Source organism: Microtus oregoni, unplaced genomic scaffold (genome assembly GCF_018167655.1).
Source record: "Microtus oregoni isolate MIOR12 unplaced genomic scaffold, Mior012 000141F_ref0000236, whole genome shotgun sequence".
NCBI classification, from domain to species: domain Eukaryota; kingdom Metazoa; phylum Chordata; class Mammalia; order Rodentia; family Cricetidae; genus Microtus; species Microtus oregoni.
In genome coordinates, this window is record NW_024544791.1 from 1,362,067 (window position 1) to 1,379,781 (window position 17,715).

Sequence of the window (17,715 nt, forward strand, 5' to 3'; positions counted from 1 at the left end):
TATACGGACTGAGATGGCTATATTTAGGATATTTATACATATACATACATATACACACACATACCATAACAACTAGAAGTAAAAAGCAGACCATGGATTTGAAAGAGAGTGGGAGGGTAGATGGGACAGTTTAGAGGAAGGAAATGATATATTATAATCTTAAATTTTTTTTTAAAGACTTAGTTGTACTCTCTATTGTCTTTTACAACAGTATTGCCTGGTTCATCTTTGAGACATTTCTTTTATTTCATTTTTTCCTTTTCAGTCTTACTGATAGTTCTCCAATTTTATTCATCTTTATTTTTAAAATGGATTTTTATGTCATTGATTTTCTGAATGGCCTGTGTTCTCAGCTTCATTGATTTCTCTCCTTGTCTTCGTTATCTGCGTTCTTCTGCTGACTGGGACTGCCCGGCAATAGGAGAGTGTGGCCATGCCTGTCACTAGCTGGGAAAGTAAAACCAACTGTGTTGGAATATATTATTCTTTTTTAGCTTCCTAAAGGTTGATCTGAGACTTTTCCTCTTTTCTAATGAAAGACTCTAAGGCCACAAATGCCTCTCTTGATGTGGCCTTTGATGAACCTTTACAAGTTTTCCTGTCAAATGTATTTTTAAAAAATTTCCATTTAAAGTTTCTCTGTAGCTTACAGCTTTGTGTGTGTGAACACACACGTGTGGGGCTTCATATAGTCTCCCCGTTGTTTCTTTTGCTGTGTTTGTTGTTTTGAAATAGTCCTGTTCCGTAGGTCAGAATAAACTCAATTTTACAGTAATCCTCCTGTCTCAGTCTCCTGAGCTGCTGGCATTACAGGCAGCTAACTGCTGCTGTTCTCTCAATTTGTATTGAGGTTCTTGACTGAAATTGTAGATTTCCTTCAGTCCTATCAGTGACTACTGGGTCTCCGGTGTGCTTTGCACCTCCCTCATTTGGCCCGCATTTCTGGGTGCGCCGATTCTTTTTACTAGTGCCTAGTGTCCCTCCTATCTCTGGCAACTGTCTTCACAGAACACCCAGTACATTGAATATCAACATAGCTTCTCCTGCTTCCTTTCAGTTAGGTTTTTTACACATGACATACATTTCTAGGCCTTCACTTTCAGATTCTCACTGCAGAGAGTTGGGTTCTTAATTATCTATGTTCTGCAAATGTCCGTGTTGTTGATATAAAAGTCTACTGAGATTTACAGTGTTATTGATATTATTAAGGCCTGGGCTTGCAAGTTTTCTTGTCTTATGTTTCTTCTTGATGGTATTTTTTTTTTTTTCACTTGCATTACAGGGGAATAGCTAGGACATCTAGAATTGATCATTTTGTTGGTTTGGCAATTTTATCCATGTACGTTATGCATCCTGCTTATTCTCTCGCACACATCTTGCCTTATCTCCCCCATCCCATCCCCTAATAGTTTCACTGTATCTGTAAGAATTTGCCACAGGCTTTAAACAGCTTCCTGTAGCAGGTGCTCTATGGGCTATATAAGTCATCACAGGTTACATGATTTCAATCTACTATTGACATTTTACTAGCTGAAGTGCGTTATGGGAATTCTGACTTCTCGGATGTCCTTTTTCTGCTGGTAAGAACACCAAGTATTCCCTTTCCATTTGTATTGCACTGACAAGCAGGGCAAGCCTGCAATTTGTGCTTCCCCAGGCAAGCACAACAGAAACACGGAACTGTTGGTTTTATCCACGGCCACTGTTCCTGTCTACTGCTCTCCCCCTCTCCTGTTGTTCCAAGATTCCCTGTCATTCCTTTTCCCCCCAAGAGAACTTTCTCTAGACATTCTTCCCAGGCTGGCCTACTAGTGATGTAGGTGCTTAGCTGATCCTTGTTGAGCTTCAGTTGTTTCTCCTGTAGAGCTGAGGACTGAGTCCAGGGATTTTACAGCTGGCAAGTGCCCCACCGCTGAGCGTCACCCCTGTGGACTTCCACTAGAATGTCCTGCTTGCCTTGGATGGTTGAAGGATCATTTCCAGACATACAGAATTCTGAATCGACAGTGTGAACCTGATTACAACATGGTGACAATTCTGCTCGCAGGCCATGGCCTCTGACCACAAACCTGCTGTTGATCAATCTGTCCTTTCCCAAGAGCTACCAGAGAAGGCCTTGGTCCAAATGATTGTCTTGGGGCTGGAGACACGCTCGGCAGTTAAAAGTGCCTGAGGCTCTTCCCCCAAATCAGAGTTCACACGCCTTGGACAGTCCACACTCACTTGTAACTCTGGCTCCAGGGGATTCAATGTCCTGTTGGGACCATTTGGAGTCCTGGCCTCCAGCTGCTCTTCCCTGCTAGCGATCTTTACTTTCCTTCTGATTTGAGTTTCTGAAAGCTGTGTCAAAATTGTTTACCGGTTCTGCTTCAAGAACCTTGCCTTGAGGATCAGAGGGTAAGGTTTTCACCTGTCGGCCCGCCTGACTGTTGAGTATATAAGCCTCCGTGGTGCTACTGAATATAGGGCTTCTTATCAGTGACTAGAGGTCCATGTCTCTGTCTCTCTGTCTGATTATCTCTGAATTTGTGTGTTTCAACCTCCAGCCCCTTGCCCGAAGCTCGCGAACTGTATGGTAGCACAAAGAGCGCAGACTGGCGTGGTGTGCGTTGCAATGTCCACTTCTGGCCTCTGCAGGAACGTGAAAGCTCGTGCACTTACAGAATATAGACATAATAAAAAATAAGTTGTTTTGAGAGATTATGTAGATTCCATGATTTTGATTACCATGTATCCTGCTGTCTATTTCACTTATTCTGTTTGAGGTTTCCTTGTTTTGGTGAATATGTAAATCAAGACCATTGGCCGAATATGTTCAGTTTACTCACTTAAGTTGGCTTCGTTCTGTTTTGGGGAACCGGGTCTCACTGGTAGTCAAGACTGGCTTCAAACTCCCTGTTTTCTACGTCAGCTTCCTGACAGCTGGATTACAGGCACATGTTACAACTTCCAGCTTGAGAAATTATTTTAGTAGTAGCATTTGAATAAAGTGAGAATCATTTTCTTTGTTTTATAAAGCCTAAGATTATCAACTGCAATTACCAGAATAAGTAAGATATAAGTAAATATGTAATAACTAAAATATAATAGTAAAATAATAAAAATAAGCAAAATAAAAAATAGGTAAAATAAGTAAAAATATGCCTGTTCTGTATGTCTACAAGTTGACCACCAGCCATTAGCTTTTAAATTCATCATAATTTTAAATTAATCATAATTAGTCATATCCAGTAAATTGTCCCTTGTTAATTAGCTATTAATCATGCTGATATGTAGCTATTTTGATAAAGATAGGAGTCAAGTATAATATGTACTAAGCTAATTAGTGTATTGCTTAATAATCTTTTCTGTAACTATTAGTCATTAGCTTGCCCTACTTGAGATTCTCTTTCATCACATTAGATGTTTCCATAGAATGATGGTTTGAAAATTTTTAGGGAGGCAGAGGCAGGCAGATCTCTGTGAGTTCGAGACCAGCCTGGTCTACAGAGCAAGTTCCAGGACAGGCTCCAAAGCCACAGAGAAACCCTATCTCGAAAAAAACCAAAAAAAAAAAAAAAAAAAAAAAAAGAAAAGAAAGAAAAAGAAAAAAAGAAAAATGAAAATTTTTAGTTTAAAATAAAAACCTGAAGCATTTTACAATAATTTTCACTAAATCAATCTAACTTGATAATGAAAAGCTAAAAGGAAATGACTCAGGAAAACAAGCAAATTTAACCTAGTCACCAATTTCATTTTAAATGTTTTTTTAAAAATCATGCTCATAGCCGGGCGGTGGTGGCGCACGCCTTTAATCCCAGCACTCGGGAGGCAGAGGTAGGCGGATCTCTGTGAGTTCGAGACCAGCCTGGTCTACAGAGCTAGTTCCAGGAGAGGCTCCAAAGCCACAGAGAAACCCTGTCTCGAAAAAACAAAACAAAACAAAACAAAAAAAATGCTCATAGTTGTCATTGAAACTTTCAAAACATGTTTTAGTGTTTTGAAAATCGCTTTCTGGTTGACTTTCAATTTAGTGTGCTAAAACACAGACTCAGCTAAGTCTTTTTGTGTGTTAGGCTTGAGAACAATGAGTTGTTTAGTAAAACTTTTTAGGTACACAAAAATAATCAGTGTTTTCTATTCTCTAGTGCCTTTATAACCACCTTTAAATCATTAAAAATAAAAAAATATTGGGCTGGAGAAGTAGCTTGGTGTACCTAGAACTGCTTAATGCTCTCGCAGAGAACTAGAATTCAGTCTTCAGCACCCACACTGGTGGTGGCAGCTCTCAACATCCTGTAACTACTACAGCTGCAAGAGTTCCCAGGTCCTCTTCTGGTCTGCAGGCATGCGCGCGCGCACACACACAGGATTTAATCAAGTGGAAACTTTGAAAACACATTCCCCAATACTTAAAGTTTAAATCCTTAGAATACATTTTATTGAGTTTAATTGTCTATTAAATTCATAAACAACATGGAAATTTTCACAATGTTCTTGTATTGTCATTTCTGGTGTTACTTGATATAGAAAGTTGGCGATGAGAATCTAAACACACATGCAAAAGAAACACAGCTATTAAAAAAATATAATCAATGGTCCTTGATTTAAGCAAAGCTAAACATTTATTATTAAATATCTATTCTAAAAGTTAAAAATATAAGTAGCTATTCTTTTGTAACATTAAATAGCATCACAGTTAATCACATATGTAATAAATCTATTACCTTCATATCAATAAACTTTAGAAAAATAATGTGATAATTCTTCACAAATTACATATTTGTTTTAATAAAATGCTTTAAAACATTAAACACACCAGACAAAAACACTATCTTTAACCAAGACCCTAAACAGGTTTCCATAACATGCTCCCATTGAGCTGTAAAGGAACAAGGAATGCAAACCATAAATCGTTCTTGGAACTGAAAGTACTGTCTGTTCCATTCATGTGAAATTTTCAATCATTTTACGGGCAAATTTGGTTCTAAAGGATCTGCCATTCTTTGCTCACTGGATTCACACAAACATGGCTACTACCACACAGGAACCAAGGGATGCACAAATCCAAGGAACTGGCCAGTTCATCGACCCAGCAGCGCAAGCAAGATGTTCTTTGCCAACTTCTCTTACGACTCGCGCATCCATCTTCCAAATGCCAACAGACCACAGTCATCCTAAGATACTTAAAGCAATACAACTTTAAGCTGAGTAAATGATGTCATTATAGGCACTTCTCCACAGCGGCACTCACCTGACACCTACTGAAAATGGTGATTTCCCTGCATTAGCTAAAATTGGCTATTTCCTTGAAAGTTCATTTCTGTCAATCATTCCAGCTTGCTGTTGCCTCTGTGACAGAACCCACACAGAGCAGCCGCCTCCTCCCTAGGGGCTGAAGGTGAAACCAGAGGGCCTGCTTTCTCAGTGAAGTTACACATAGCATCTTTCTCGTTTTATGTCTGGTCGATACATTTCATGGTCATTCTCATGACTGACAATACAACCAGAAAAAAAAGTCTTAAGTATGTGTTGATTCCCCAGCACCTGTGTGGGGACACAGACTGACACAAAGTGGGTCCCAACTACAGTAAGATTATGGATCTTGTGCTATGACTGACCACCTAAAAGAGTGAAATTAAAAAACAAACAAAACAAAACAAGGTCACTGATAATGACCTCAATTTTTAGGACGTATACATCTAGTCATTCAGTGCTGTTGAACTGGTCAGCTAAGGCTAAATCTAGATTTCAGTTGTGATCATGTACATCATGGGTTTGTGTGGTTTTCTTACGGTCTCTGAGCTTGAGATTGTGCACTGAGGAAAATAGAGGACCATTTTTACGACATGAGTAAAATAAACAGAGAACTTCAAGGCAGATGTTAAAGTGAGTGCCTAGCACGCAATGCATTGAACAAATCAGTTAAGTACCTAAGTGTGTGTGACTTAAAGTTGCAAACCAATCAAGTCTTCCTTCCACTTTCACTCATGCCGTCAATATTTTTCTGAGTGTGGACAGCACGCAGGTCGCCATGTTGATCGATTAATACTGGAGCACTTGGACACCTTCCCGAGAGCTGAACCACTGAGCAGGGATTCCCTCATTTTTCCCCTAGATTTACTTAATTACCAAAGCTTCACTTTCCTATAGAAAGTTTAACAGAAAGCAAATAATCGAAACTGTCTCAAAGATGAGGATCAGAAAGAAAAAGGTTGAAATGAAAGGTTTTTTTCCCCCTTCTTTTGATCAATTCGACGAAAAGTATGCTTTCAGTGTTCAAAATGTAATAATAAATCTTTCTGTCACATGCTGCTGTTGATATTAAATTCTGAAGTGAATTCTGAGATGTACAAAGATGTACAAAACTTGGGGAAGTGGAACGGGTATGTTAGTGTGGTGAGCCCAAGTGCCAGCTCTCTGTGCCATACAAAGGAATCTAATTAAAATCCTGCATATTTAGGGCCAATGTGTTACCTTATTAAAGGTTTCTGTGCATACTGACCATGGGATTCTAAGTGTGACAGGAATTAACCCCATCAGAATGGGTGTAATGTACCCTATACAACTGGAGGATTTGCATAACTTGGGTTCTTCTGTAAAATATTTGCTTTGCAATTTTAACTGTCATACTTAAAATTAGTTTTCTAAACATAGGTACACACATTTTACATCACCTATAACTTTTTCCTTGTACGAAATACCGGGCACACAACTAAAGCAGGAAAACTACCCTGACAACAACATGGAGTCGTTAGCACATGGGATCGTTCCTACCTCATGGATATGTGAATTTCCTCTAAACCTTAACATACTGTAGGTTAATCTTGAGTTAGTAGGACGGGGTAAACATCAGAGACACATTCTGGGCTAATCCAAGACACTGGGAGGAGACAGGAAACTAGGTGACGTGCAGAAATGGCAACAATGTGCTGCCTAAGGTTTGGACTGAAACCTGACACATCACGTGAGTTCTTTGTGTTTAAGAAGAAAGACTGAGAAGCACTGTGAAAAATGGAGGAATGGACAATGAGGCCAAGGTAGGGAAACCTACACCATAACCTTGCAGCTGGTGAAGGTGAAGTGGAAGAGGTTCTGAGAGGATTAACGACAGTTTAAGAAAATCAAAGGAAACCAGGCGGTGGGTGGCACACACCTTTTAATTTCAGGAGGCAGCTCTGTGTGAGCTTGAGGCCAGCCTGGTCTACAAAGTTCCAGGACAGCCACCTCCAAAAAAACAATTTTAGATTCAAGCCTGAAGGACTCGCTAGCTGGGGGGAGGGATAAAAAAGATTGCAAAAGGAAATTTATATTTCAATGCAAAATTTAAGATTATCTGGACATTTTTATGGCATCATTACATCTAATTATTATATTGAAAACCCATCAACTGAAAAGATTGGTAGAGTTTTCCAGATGTCTATGACATAGTCAGGGTAGTTTTCCTGCTTTCATCTTTGGTTTTGCAGTCAGTTTACAATGGGTCCTTAGACAATCCATTCATCGTCTCTGTGAGGCGAGTTGATAGAAGCAGCCCATTTTAATCTAATAGGGATGGGACAATTTTCCAGAAGTACTCCAGAGAGACCCTGGAAGGCCAAAAGCTACTTAAAGTTACTTAGATAACTTATCTTTTATAAAAATAAATAACACATATTACCCATTAGCATTTCAAATGTATCACATAAGTATTTCAGATTATTTTACCTTTGGGTAGCTTTTTTTTCCACGTAAACTATTTCAACTTAAATACTTAGTGGTGGCAAAGCAAATGAATGAATCTTGTAAGTAAAGTTACTTGGGGTTTTGTGTGTATCCAGTCACAGTTATACTGTTGAGTGGGACTTGCTCTCTGAATTTGATGTTTAGACTAATTATATTGATTGCCATGAGCTCATTAAGAGGATCTTGTCAAATTAAGCATGAATTAAAGCAAAACAAAAGTATCACTCATGAGACTAAGGAAGAAAACAGGACATCTACTACCAAGAGGTGCATTCTAATTCAATAAAATCTACACGTACAGTTAAAATGTATTAGAAAATACTGAAATTTGTTGCATCAACAAAACAGGAAGCAGCTGCCATAATATTTTATATGTACTATTCTAGCTAGCGATACTGGTAAACATTAGCTGAGATATTACAGAATTTTCCCTATCAGAATTTGATACTTTCCTTAGCTAGTGTGCAAGGCATACACTTCGAGTTTTCAATACTAAATCAGTGGATTTAAACTGTCAATCCCCAAGAACCATGGATTTCTTTTACTACCATCCCAAGTTGTTGTCATTGTCCTTAATTCTGTTTTCAGGAAACAGTGTGTCACAAAAACCGGGCAGCACCAGGGACACCTAATCTACTACCCAAGGCACCACCCTATTATTTTATTTATTTATTTATTTATTTAATTTAAAGTCAGCGACAACTGGCTATGCCCATTCAAAGTTGAATTGATTTGGCTTTACTGAGTTTATATAAAATATCTCAGTCACGTATGTAATGAAATCCTTCCATTTCAAAAGTTAAGTCTAAGGCATTTGCAGCAACATAAATGTAGTGCACTAGCGCTCCTGCTTATCAGTCAAAGGAATTATTATTGGAAAGCAGTAATAAAGCATTTTTGTACATTTGGACAGCAATGGCATGAGAAACCAGACAGCACATCAAGGTCCCCAGGATCCACGAGCCACAATGCCATGCAAGCAGCAGTGTCGGACTGTGACCACATGGATCTGGACCCTGAAACGTCAACACCAGGAGGACAGATGAGGCCCAAATGCCGTGGCAAATAATGAGGAAAATGTCCTACTGAAGACTAAGAGACCCTTTTTCTTAGCATAGACGGTTTGTACTCCCTTAGTCGACACCATCACTCACGGAGCAAAAGTATACCTTAGCGTAGAGCCTACAGAATAGCCACCATTACCGAAAGTATAGTTCCTGTTTCCTAGGGAAAAGACTTTCAATACCACGGCAGAATACACGTCACAGAAAAGCTGTTATCAATACTTCTGTAGGTAGTCATGCATAAGCGGGGGCAACACTTGTAAGACAACAGGCAAAAGCTTTCTCTTTAATAATTCTTTGGTAATAAACACATCTTTAGTGATATTTCTTTGTGACTAGCCACTGATTTTGCTGCTGTCTGTCCCGTGCCCCTGATCTCCCAGACCAGGACGAAATTTATTATCTAGCTTACAACAGGCAGAACACACCTGAAACAATTCATCTTGCTTTAATGAAAAGCAATTACAAAATGAAAACACATCTTTAGGTAGGAGATGGCCTATATTGTTTATAAAGCTACTGCTGTGGGTGCTGAGGAAGTTTTCTGTCTTCTAAAAATCTAAAATTCACACGTTCTTGAGAGGAAGCAGGAATACAAACTCTTTGTACGTCTTCTCAAGGCGGAATACTCTTCGCTCACTGTTCCACCGACTCCTGTGTTAAACAAAGCAGAAGGCAACAGTTACTGCCGCGCGATTCTATAATAACTTCCAATTGTTTTAGCAAAGCAGAGGAGTGCACAGAAAGTGAGCTTGCCATCTACTGGCAGAGCAAGTCCTAACACTGACGAACTAAGACAGTTAAGAATTAATTAAGGAAATTATCTGTGACGGACGAATTCATCACGTCAACCATATGGAAGTCAAAGAGAATAAAATCAAAGAGTACAGAAAGTCTGAACTGAGAAATTAAAAATTACACAAAAGCTTTAATCCCAGCACCCAGGGGGATGAGAAAAGAGAAATACCACCTATTCTCTGGTAGAAAAGGATACCATTAATTTTTGCATAAGTCCATATTTTCTCCTATTACTGTGTAAATAAGTGTATTCAAGCACAGTGAACTAGGTCTTCTATAAATCTGAAAGGAGTAAAGTTTAATAGCCTGGTATATTGAATTTCGCCTTTTCCTATGGTTTAGAAGTAAGTAACTTACATTTTTTCTGAGCCTGGGGGCATTGTTTTCTATACCGTTGCTGTCATCTGATTTCCTGTGTGAAAAACGAAAAGGAGAATCACCAGAAGTCCACAATGCATAAAATTAAGTCAGTTTAAACTCTAAAATGTCAGTGCACACTCAGTTCATTCTTCCTAACAGTGTTCTATTTGCAATGTAGATTTTTCTCATGCCATTACTTAGGGAGAACCTACTGCCATGGGCTTAATAACAAAGACTTGCGTGATCTAAGCAGAGGGAAAACTGCAAGAGTAGGGTCGTGGGCATGTATACAACTGTGATCTCTCACAGTGTTCTGAAACATGCAAGGTTACAGTCAATAGGGAGCTCAGCCAATTTGTTTGAGAGAACTCACAATTTGACGGCTATTACATCAAATTAGAAGCTGCATATGACCTTTTGTTTCCAAACAAGACTATTAAGGATAGCCTTGGATTCTTCAGCACAGCTGCATGAGAAAACCATTGAGCACAGTGAATATCAGTAGAGATGTTGTGGGCAGACCCACGCTCATGAGGCTGTTTCATGAAGTAAAATCAGCCAACCAACCATGCATGTCAAAACTGAAGTGTAGAAGTCTTGGATGGTAGAACAATGATCAAATAAATGAGTCTATTCTTCATTGAGTTCCTTGAGAGAAGTCATTGCTTTTGATGGTATATACTTATTGTTATTTTTTAAATCATTTTTACCAAGAAACTACAAAAGACCAGGGTTACCAAAGCACATAAATATATGTAAAAATATACCAGTTACATAACACACGAAAATATTTTTTGTGAAAAAAATTAGTTACTAACTAAATTAACTATGCTACCTAAAATGAACTGCAACAAGGGCTGATCTGAAAGAGCTTAAAATACCATGGTTAATTTATACCTAAAATAAAACATTTTCATTGTGATGGCTGCAATGGAGCAAAAGATGGAGAACATGTATATTATTCCAATTTAAAGTAAAAGGTATAAAATAACTTTATATTATAAATTGAATAATGTTGACATTGCTTTTAAGATGTTTGGGGGGGGGGGGGCTGGAGAGATGGCTCAGAGGTTAAGAGCACTGACTGTTCTTCCGGAGGTCCTGAGTTCAATTCCCAGCACCCACATGGTGGCTCACAGCCATCTATAATGAGATCTGGTGCCCTCTTCTGGCCTGCAAGCACACATGGAAGGAATGTTGTATACATAATAAATAAATAAATCTTTAAAAATAATAAGAAAGAGGACCAATAAATAAATAAGAATTGGGGTGATTTAGACTTCAACTTATAATTCTATGTCCTTAACTTGGAAGCACATATCCTGTTGGTTTATTTTTACCTACGATGTATGAACTGGGTCCAAAAGCCTCTTTGACTATGGCTACAAGTATATGAAGGACCACACTTCCACCATCTTGTTGGGCATGGGGACTCCTTTCAAGGGCAAATTCTCAGTTGTCTTAGTCTGGTCTCTTATTCTAGTTCTCAGATTTTAGTTCCTTCCCTGGCAGGCTTTATTCTCCAGTTTGGAAGAAGCAGTCCACCATCCCCAAACCAAACTAGACCAATTGCCCTTTTATTTATCAATTGCCCAGCTATACTCAGAGTTATTCCCAGCTCTCTCTAAAGAGATCTGTAAGAGAAAAAAACATGAGTTCTCTCAAAAGTAATTCTCATAGAATCCTAGGTGAGTGATCTTTGTTGTGATAAAATCAGAACCACTGGAAAATGTTTTTAGAAAATCCAGGTTCCATACCCAACCTAAGTGGTTCTTTCTGATCTGGGGGGTCTAGTGAGGCCTGAACACTGAACTAACTATCTGTCTCTCCTCTATGGATGCTTTGCCATGGGACATGTGTGTGCACATGTCTCCAGAAGAGAACACAACAGATATCCTAGAATTGTTGCTAGAGACTGTGGTGAGCTGTCATGCAGCTGCCAGGAATTGAACCCATGTCTTCTAGAAGAGCATCAAATTCTCCTAACCACCAAGCCATCTCTCTAGCCTCAAGAACATTGTATTAAAAAGCTTCAGTAATCAAAACTACAACCAAGGTAAAGACTCATTTAAATAATAAAACATTCTGGTTACTGTGCTCCAAAGTCTGTCCCAAGTATTCATACATAAGTTATCACTAATTCAACAAATGTGTGTAGGAGCACCATCATGAACCCATCGTGCAGAGATGAAACCAGAAGCAAAGAGCAGCTATTGATGGAGGGGTAGCCTCTGGGTATCACTTCAATATCACAAAGATGTATACAGAAACAGCATGCACACCAGCATGCACGTTCTTGTTGTTCTGTTTCTAACTGTAAGCATTTTACCTAATTTCTTATTTATCTTTATTTTACCCAAGTGAGAAAAAAAATCAAAAAAACTACTTACAACTGTTCAATTTGTTCAAATTCTTTCCCATCATCTGTATAAAGACAAAGAAAAAGGATATGATATTTAAGCACGCAATGCTATGTTACATGTTCAATTCAACCTGCTCCTAACAACTTTTCCATGGAAAGGAGAGAAGTGCCACCTTTGATAGCTGTGTCTCCCTCAGTTCTCTTGTAACAGGACACCAGATGCTATCTGAATCTCTGGCACCCTGAGATTTTTTTTCCCAAAAACTATACAATAAAAATCATATATGTGTATGTATACATGCACATATATATACACACACACATACATAAACATATATATTTAAATGTCATCATATATGAAAACCATACATATATGTATGAAAATCGGAAAAGAATACAGAATACATGTTTACTGGCAGGTTTTGTGTATCAACTTGATACAAGCTAGAGTCATCAGAGAGAAAGGAACCTCGGTTGAGGCAATGCCGCCATGAGATCCAGCTGTAAGACATTTTCTCAATTATTGAACAATGCAGGAGGGCCCAGCCCCATGGTGTGTGGTGCCATCCCTGGGCTGGTGGTCCTGGGTTCTATGAGAAAGCAGGCTGAGCAAGCCAGGGGAAGCAAGTCAGTGAGTAGCACCCTCCATGACCTCTGCATCATCAGCTCCTGCCTCCAGGATCCTGCCCTGCTTGAGCTCCTGTCCTGACTTCCTCCAGTGATGGACCAGGATCTGGAAGTGTGAGCCAAATAAACCTTTTCCTCCCCAACTTGCTTTTGGTCGCAGTGTTTTTCTCATGGCAAAAGAAGCCCGAACTAACACAACGTGACAAATTCTATCACGGGTTTCTCATCCAATAGTCCAACAGACATGGGTTTAAAACAGCAACCCTAATGCCACCTGGAATTTAGGCATTGAGAATCTAAGGACTGGATAAAATACTTTTTAAATGGAGATGGGGAGAGAGCTTAGTCACAAAGTGTTTGCTGTAGAAGAATAAGGCCAGGAGCTCAATTCCCAGAATTGTAGTGGTGGGAGCGGCGGGCGGAATATGCATAAAAAGCCAGGTGTGGTGTTGTACACTTAAAAGGGAGAGGGAAACAAGACAACCCGTGGAGCTCAGTGGCTGCCGCTCATAGGTAGGCACCAGGGTAATGAAAGCCTGTTGGTCAAAAAGGAGTGGAGAGCATTCCTAAGTAAGTTTATGCTCCGACCTCCAAATACACACACACATATGAGCACCCCCACACAAAAGCAATCCCCCTTGATGCAAATGATCAAAATAAATTATCTAAATGGAAAAAAAAATCTGAGACCATTTACGTGAAAAACCCCAGTTGTTCCCTAATATTCCAATGTCAACAGACATTCTTGAACTGCCACACAGCGGCACCAAGAGAGGAAATACTTTAATTTTAACACTAATATTTTTGGGGCAGATGAAACAAAGGCTAAGAAACCAAGCTCATAGACCATAACCATCATAGTTACAAGCATAGATATTGGCCCAAATAAGAATTTTTTTACAGACCCTTTTTACTTATTTTGTGTGTGTGCATGTGTGTATGTGCATATTTATATAGCGTGGATACACGTGTGTACACTGTAGTCTGACTGTGAAGGTCACAGCATGACCTCAGGTATCTGTCAGTCTTTGGCTTCTGCGCTGATTGGGCCTTCCTGCTGGGTTCCACTGAGTATACCAGGCTAGTTGGCCTACAAGCTGCCAGGGGTCTACAGTCTTTACTTGCCTTCTCTGCACAGGGGCACTAAGATTCTAGCTGCTCATGTTATGTATCTCGCTTTACACATAGGCTCTGGAGGTTCTCACACCTGTGCAACAAATGCTTTTTCCTCAGTGAGCCGTCTCCCCAGCCCATCCCCAGAACTTGTAAGTGACTGTGTGTTAGGTCATAATACACATCCTAATGAGGTGATAATGTGGAAACAGAGGCAGAGATCCACACCTAAGCACTGGGCCGAGCTTCCGGAGATCAGGAGGAGAGGGAAGAGCAATAGTATGAACAAAGGGGTCAAGACCATGATGGGGAAACCCACAGAAACAGCTGGCCTGAGCTAGTGGGAGCTCACCGATTCCAGATTGACAGCCGGGGAACCTGCATAGGACCGACCTAGGCCTCTGATGTAGGTGAGAGTTGTGTGGCTGAGGAAGTCTGTAGGGCCACTTGCAGTGAATCAGGATTTATCCTTGCTGCTTAAACTGGTTTTTTGGAGCCCATTCTTTTTGGAGGGATACCTTGCTCAGAATAAATATGGGGGGGGGGGAAGGGGGGCTTAGTCCTGCTTCAAAGCCATGTGCCAGACTGTTGACTCCCCCATGGGAAGCCTTACCCCCTCTGAGGAGTGGATCGGGGAAGGGATGGGGGGAAGGTGAGGGAGTGGGAACTGGGTTAGGTATGTAAAATGCAAAAAGATCGTTTAAAGAAAATAAATTAATTAAAATATAAAAAATAATGAAGCGATAATGTAATAGAAAAAGTGAGACATCTTACCTGGGTCATTCTTCTTTTTCTGCGTGTACACTTCACAAAGCAGAATGATAGCCACTAGCAGAATAACTTCTGCGATTATTGCGAGGAACGGCTTGAGGGGCACCATGAAGCTCAGCACAACCAGCTCAATGTGTTCTTCGCTCTCACCTAACTGGAAGGCTGCCCGGCACCAGTAGGAGCCTCCATCTTCCTCCAAAAGATGCTTTACCTTGAGTCGTGTCTCATTAGCATAGGATCCATTTATAACATACTTATCATTCTTGTGAACATCAATAGGAACCTAATGCAAGGAGACATTAAAATCCTTACATAATGCAAAAAAGAGATACATGTCCCAAGAGATCTCATTCTGGGCAAAGCTATAAGTCAGAGTCAAGGAAGCCACTTACTGGAAAGGAGTATATTAAAATTTATGAGTCTTTGCAGGAGGTTGGTGTTCCAGCAGCAAGGGAAAAAGTCTGCTCTGCTATGTGGACTCAGCCCTGAAGGTCTGAACCTACAAATATATGTCTAGGTTGTCATTAGTAAATATTAGGTGAAAATCCAAGGCAGAAAATTTCCAACCATCCTGGCTTCCCTTTCTCATATATCACTAGCTCTTCACAAGCAGAGGCAAGCACATAAGGAAACAAAACACTTACTTCTAAAGGTATTATTCTGGTCAGTCCTCTGATAGTTGACTACCACCCTGACCACCAGAGTGCCCTACACTGAAACTACAGCTGAAATCTTCAAGGCTTCTTAGCTGATGCCCTCCAGGGATCAGCTCTCAGGTCCCAGACCCCTGTTCTTTCCTTTCATGTCCCTGTTTCTTTCTCTTAGGTAGACTGGCTTCTGGAAGCTGCTGAGTTTTCCTCCCGCTCACAAAGTCATACTGGGAAGCTGTTATACTTAATCTAAATTAAATTTTATTCTCAGGACATTTGATGTCTTCACTGTTCTATCATTCAACTGAGATGCTCAATAAATGCTAATCTGCATACAAACGTTCTCAGATGATCCAAGGACGAAGTCTCTGCAAATGTATTTGCAGGAAGGAAGGAAGGAAGGAAGGAAGGAAGGAAGGAGAATGACCATGACCTATCAATTATGTACACAGGCAGCAAGCACAGTCTGTAAAACGACACAAACCACCATGTGAATCAGAGACAATAAATCAAAGGGCTGAATTTTAAGAAAGTACAGAGCTAATTGTGATGCAGATGGTAACTTGACCTAAAATGATGACCTGTGACCCCCTCCCTGCCCCTGTCTTACAGCTGATCATGATCAGACCCAATGCTAAATGAAGAGGATAATGATTCATACAGCAAACCCAGGAAACAACTTTAATATAAAATGACTCAGGATCTAGCTTGTTTGCTAACACACATGCATGAATAAATTAGGCTACATATTCCAAACATCACAACTGGTATTTGATTTTACAATTAATATTTTAAAAACATGTGTAGATACCTGTCCTGATCACCAATAAGACAAAGGGCAGAGGAGTCACTGTTTACGCTGACAACTGCATGATCTAGAGCTCTTTTCTTGAAACATTAAAGCAACGTTAGCACAGAAATAGACGCGCTCCTTCCAAAGCCCTTCTTCCATCGTCCACAGCCCCAAATTTGTTTCAGTGGGAATCCAATCCCTCATTGAAAGACTGGTTCTGTTTCCTGTGTCCCATCTAGAATTGCAGCTTTTCTCTAATAGGACTTTAATTCAAATACTCATTAGCAGCATGGCAAGAAAGGGGCACCCCCAAGCACCATGCCCTGAGTTTCAAGCTCTTTGAAGCTCTCTGGGAAAGGACAGGACATCAGCGATAATTTATTCATTGAATACTCTTGTTTTCTTCAGATCAGCTCTGCGAAGCCAATTGTCTTAGATGTATAAGCCTTGAAATCCACTTCTTTCCAATGTGTGAAGTACAAAGGGCTGAGGACACTTAACAACTAAGACCTCAGTTTAAGGGACCAAATTTCCATTCATTGTTTCCAAATGGTGCCGAGGCATTGCCTCCCATGTCAGATATTTCAAGAGACAAACGGGAGAAAGAGCCTGGGATGTTTTCCCCCCCCTAGTTATTGACAAGAAGTAGAAGCGGGACTTTTCTGATGAAATTACTTCTAGCCTGGTCAATTAAAAATGTTTTGGTTTTGCCTCATTATGGAGTCTGGGATAACAGGGAAACCTTTATGCATGGCCTTGAAAACACAATGATCGCCAAGCTTCAGCTTCCCATCAGTCTGGGATTCCAGGCACAGGCCATTAAACCAGGTAAAAATTCTCTCTCCTTTCACTTTTACTTGTGTTGTAGCACGGCCTTGCCGTGTAACCTTGACTCTTCTGGCTTTACCTGGCACCATCTCTTTGGTGCAGGTTTACCTCAAACACATGGCAATCCTCCTCCCTCAGTTTCCTTGGTACTGGGATTACAAGCACGCACCACTATACCCATCCTGAAAGCAAATTTTGATTTTCTTTTAAAGACTTTAAATAAATTTCAAAACCTCAAAAGAAAACAATGTAGGATCCAATAAAACACTAAGATCTTCTTCACGCGTATAATGCCATGCGCCGAAAGCATCCAAGGATAACTCCATTCATCACTGTGTGTTCCTGCGAACTATAAACGCGAACAGGAGTGCTTGTCTCCCTGGAACTGAGTCCGCTAGAATCCTCTTCATGAACTAAATGGCTTGTTTTCTTTTCTTCAACCCCGAGAAAAAGATCTTCCGTGTGTGTGTGTGTGTGTGTGTGTGTGTGTGTGTGTCTATGTATATCACACACACGTGTGTATACATGTCTGTATGTCTGTGCGGGTGTTTTGAGCACATTTACATGTGATGAATGTGGAGGCCGGAAATAAACGTCAAGTGCCCTTCCTCAATTGTCTTCCACTAAATCTGGAGTTCACCAGCA

At 40.1% G+C, this 17,715-nt stretch overlaps 1 protein-coding gene across 1 annotated transcript in view; it reads right to left on the reverse strand.

The window, feature by feature from the left end:
* Positions 1–4,397: 4,397 nt before the first annotated feature.
* Positions 4,398–17,715, reverse strand: part of Emb (embigin) — a 46,512-nt gene continuing 33,194 nt past the window's right edge. Inside the window, exons 6-9 of the mRNA XM_041646704.1 lie at positions 14,803–15,082; positions 12,317–12,350; positions 9,924–9,978; positions 4,398–9,422 (exon numbers count right to left, since the gene is read on the reverse strand). Coding sequence (XP_041502638.1) covers positions 9,405–9,422; positions 9,924–9,978; positions 12,317–12,350; positions 14,803–15,082 — 387 coding nt within the window. The 3' untranslated portion in view covers positions 4,398–9,404. The remainder of the gene's footprint in view (positions 9,423–9,923; positions 9,979–12,316; positions 12,351–14,802; positions 15,083–17,715) is intronic.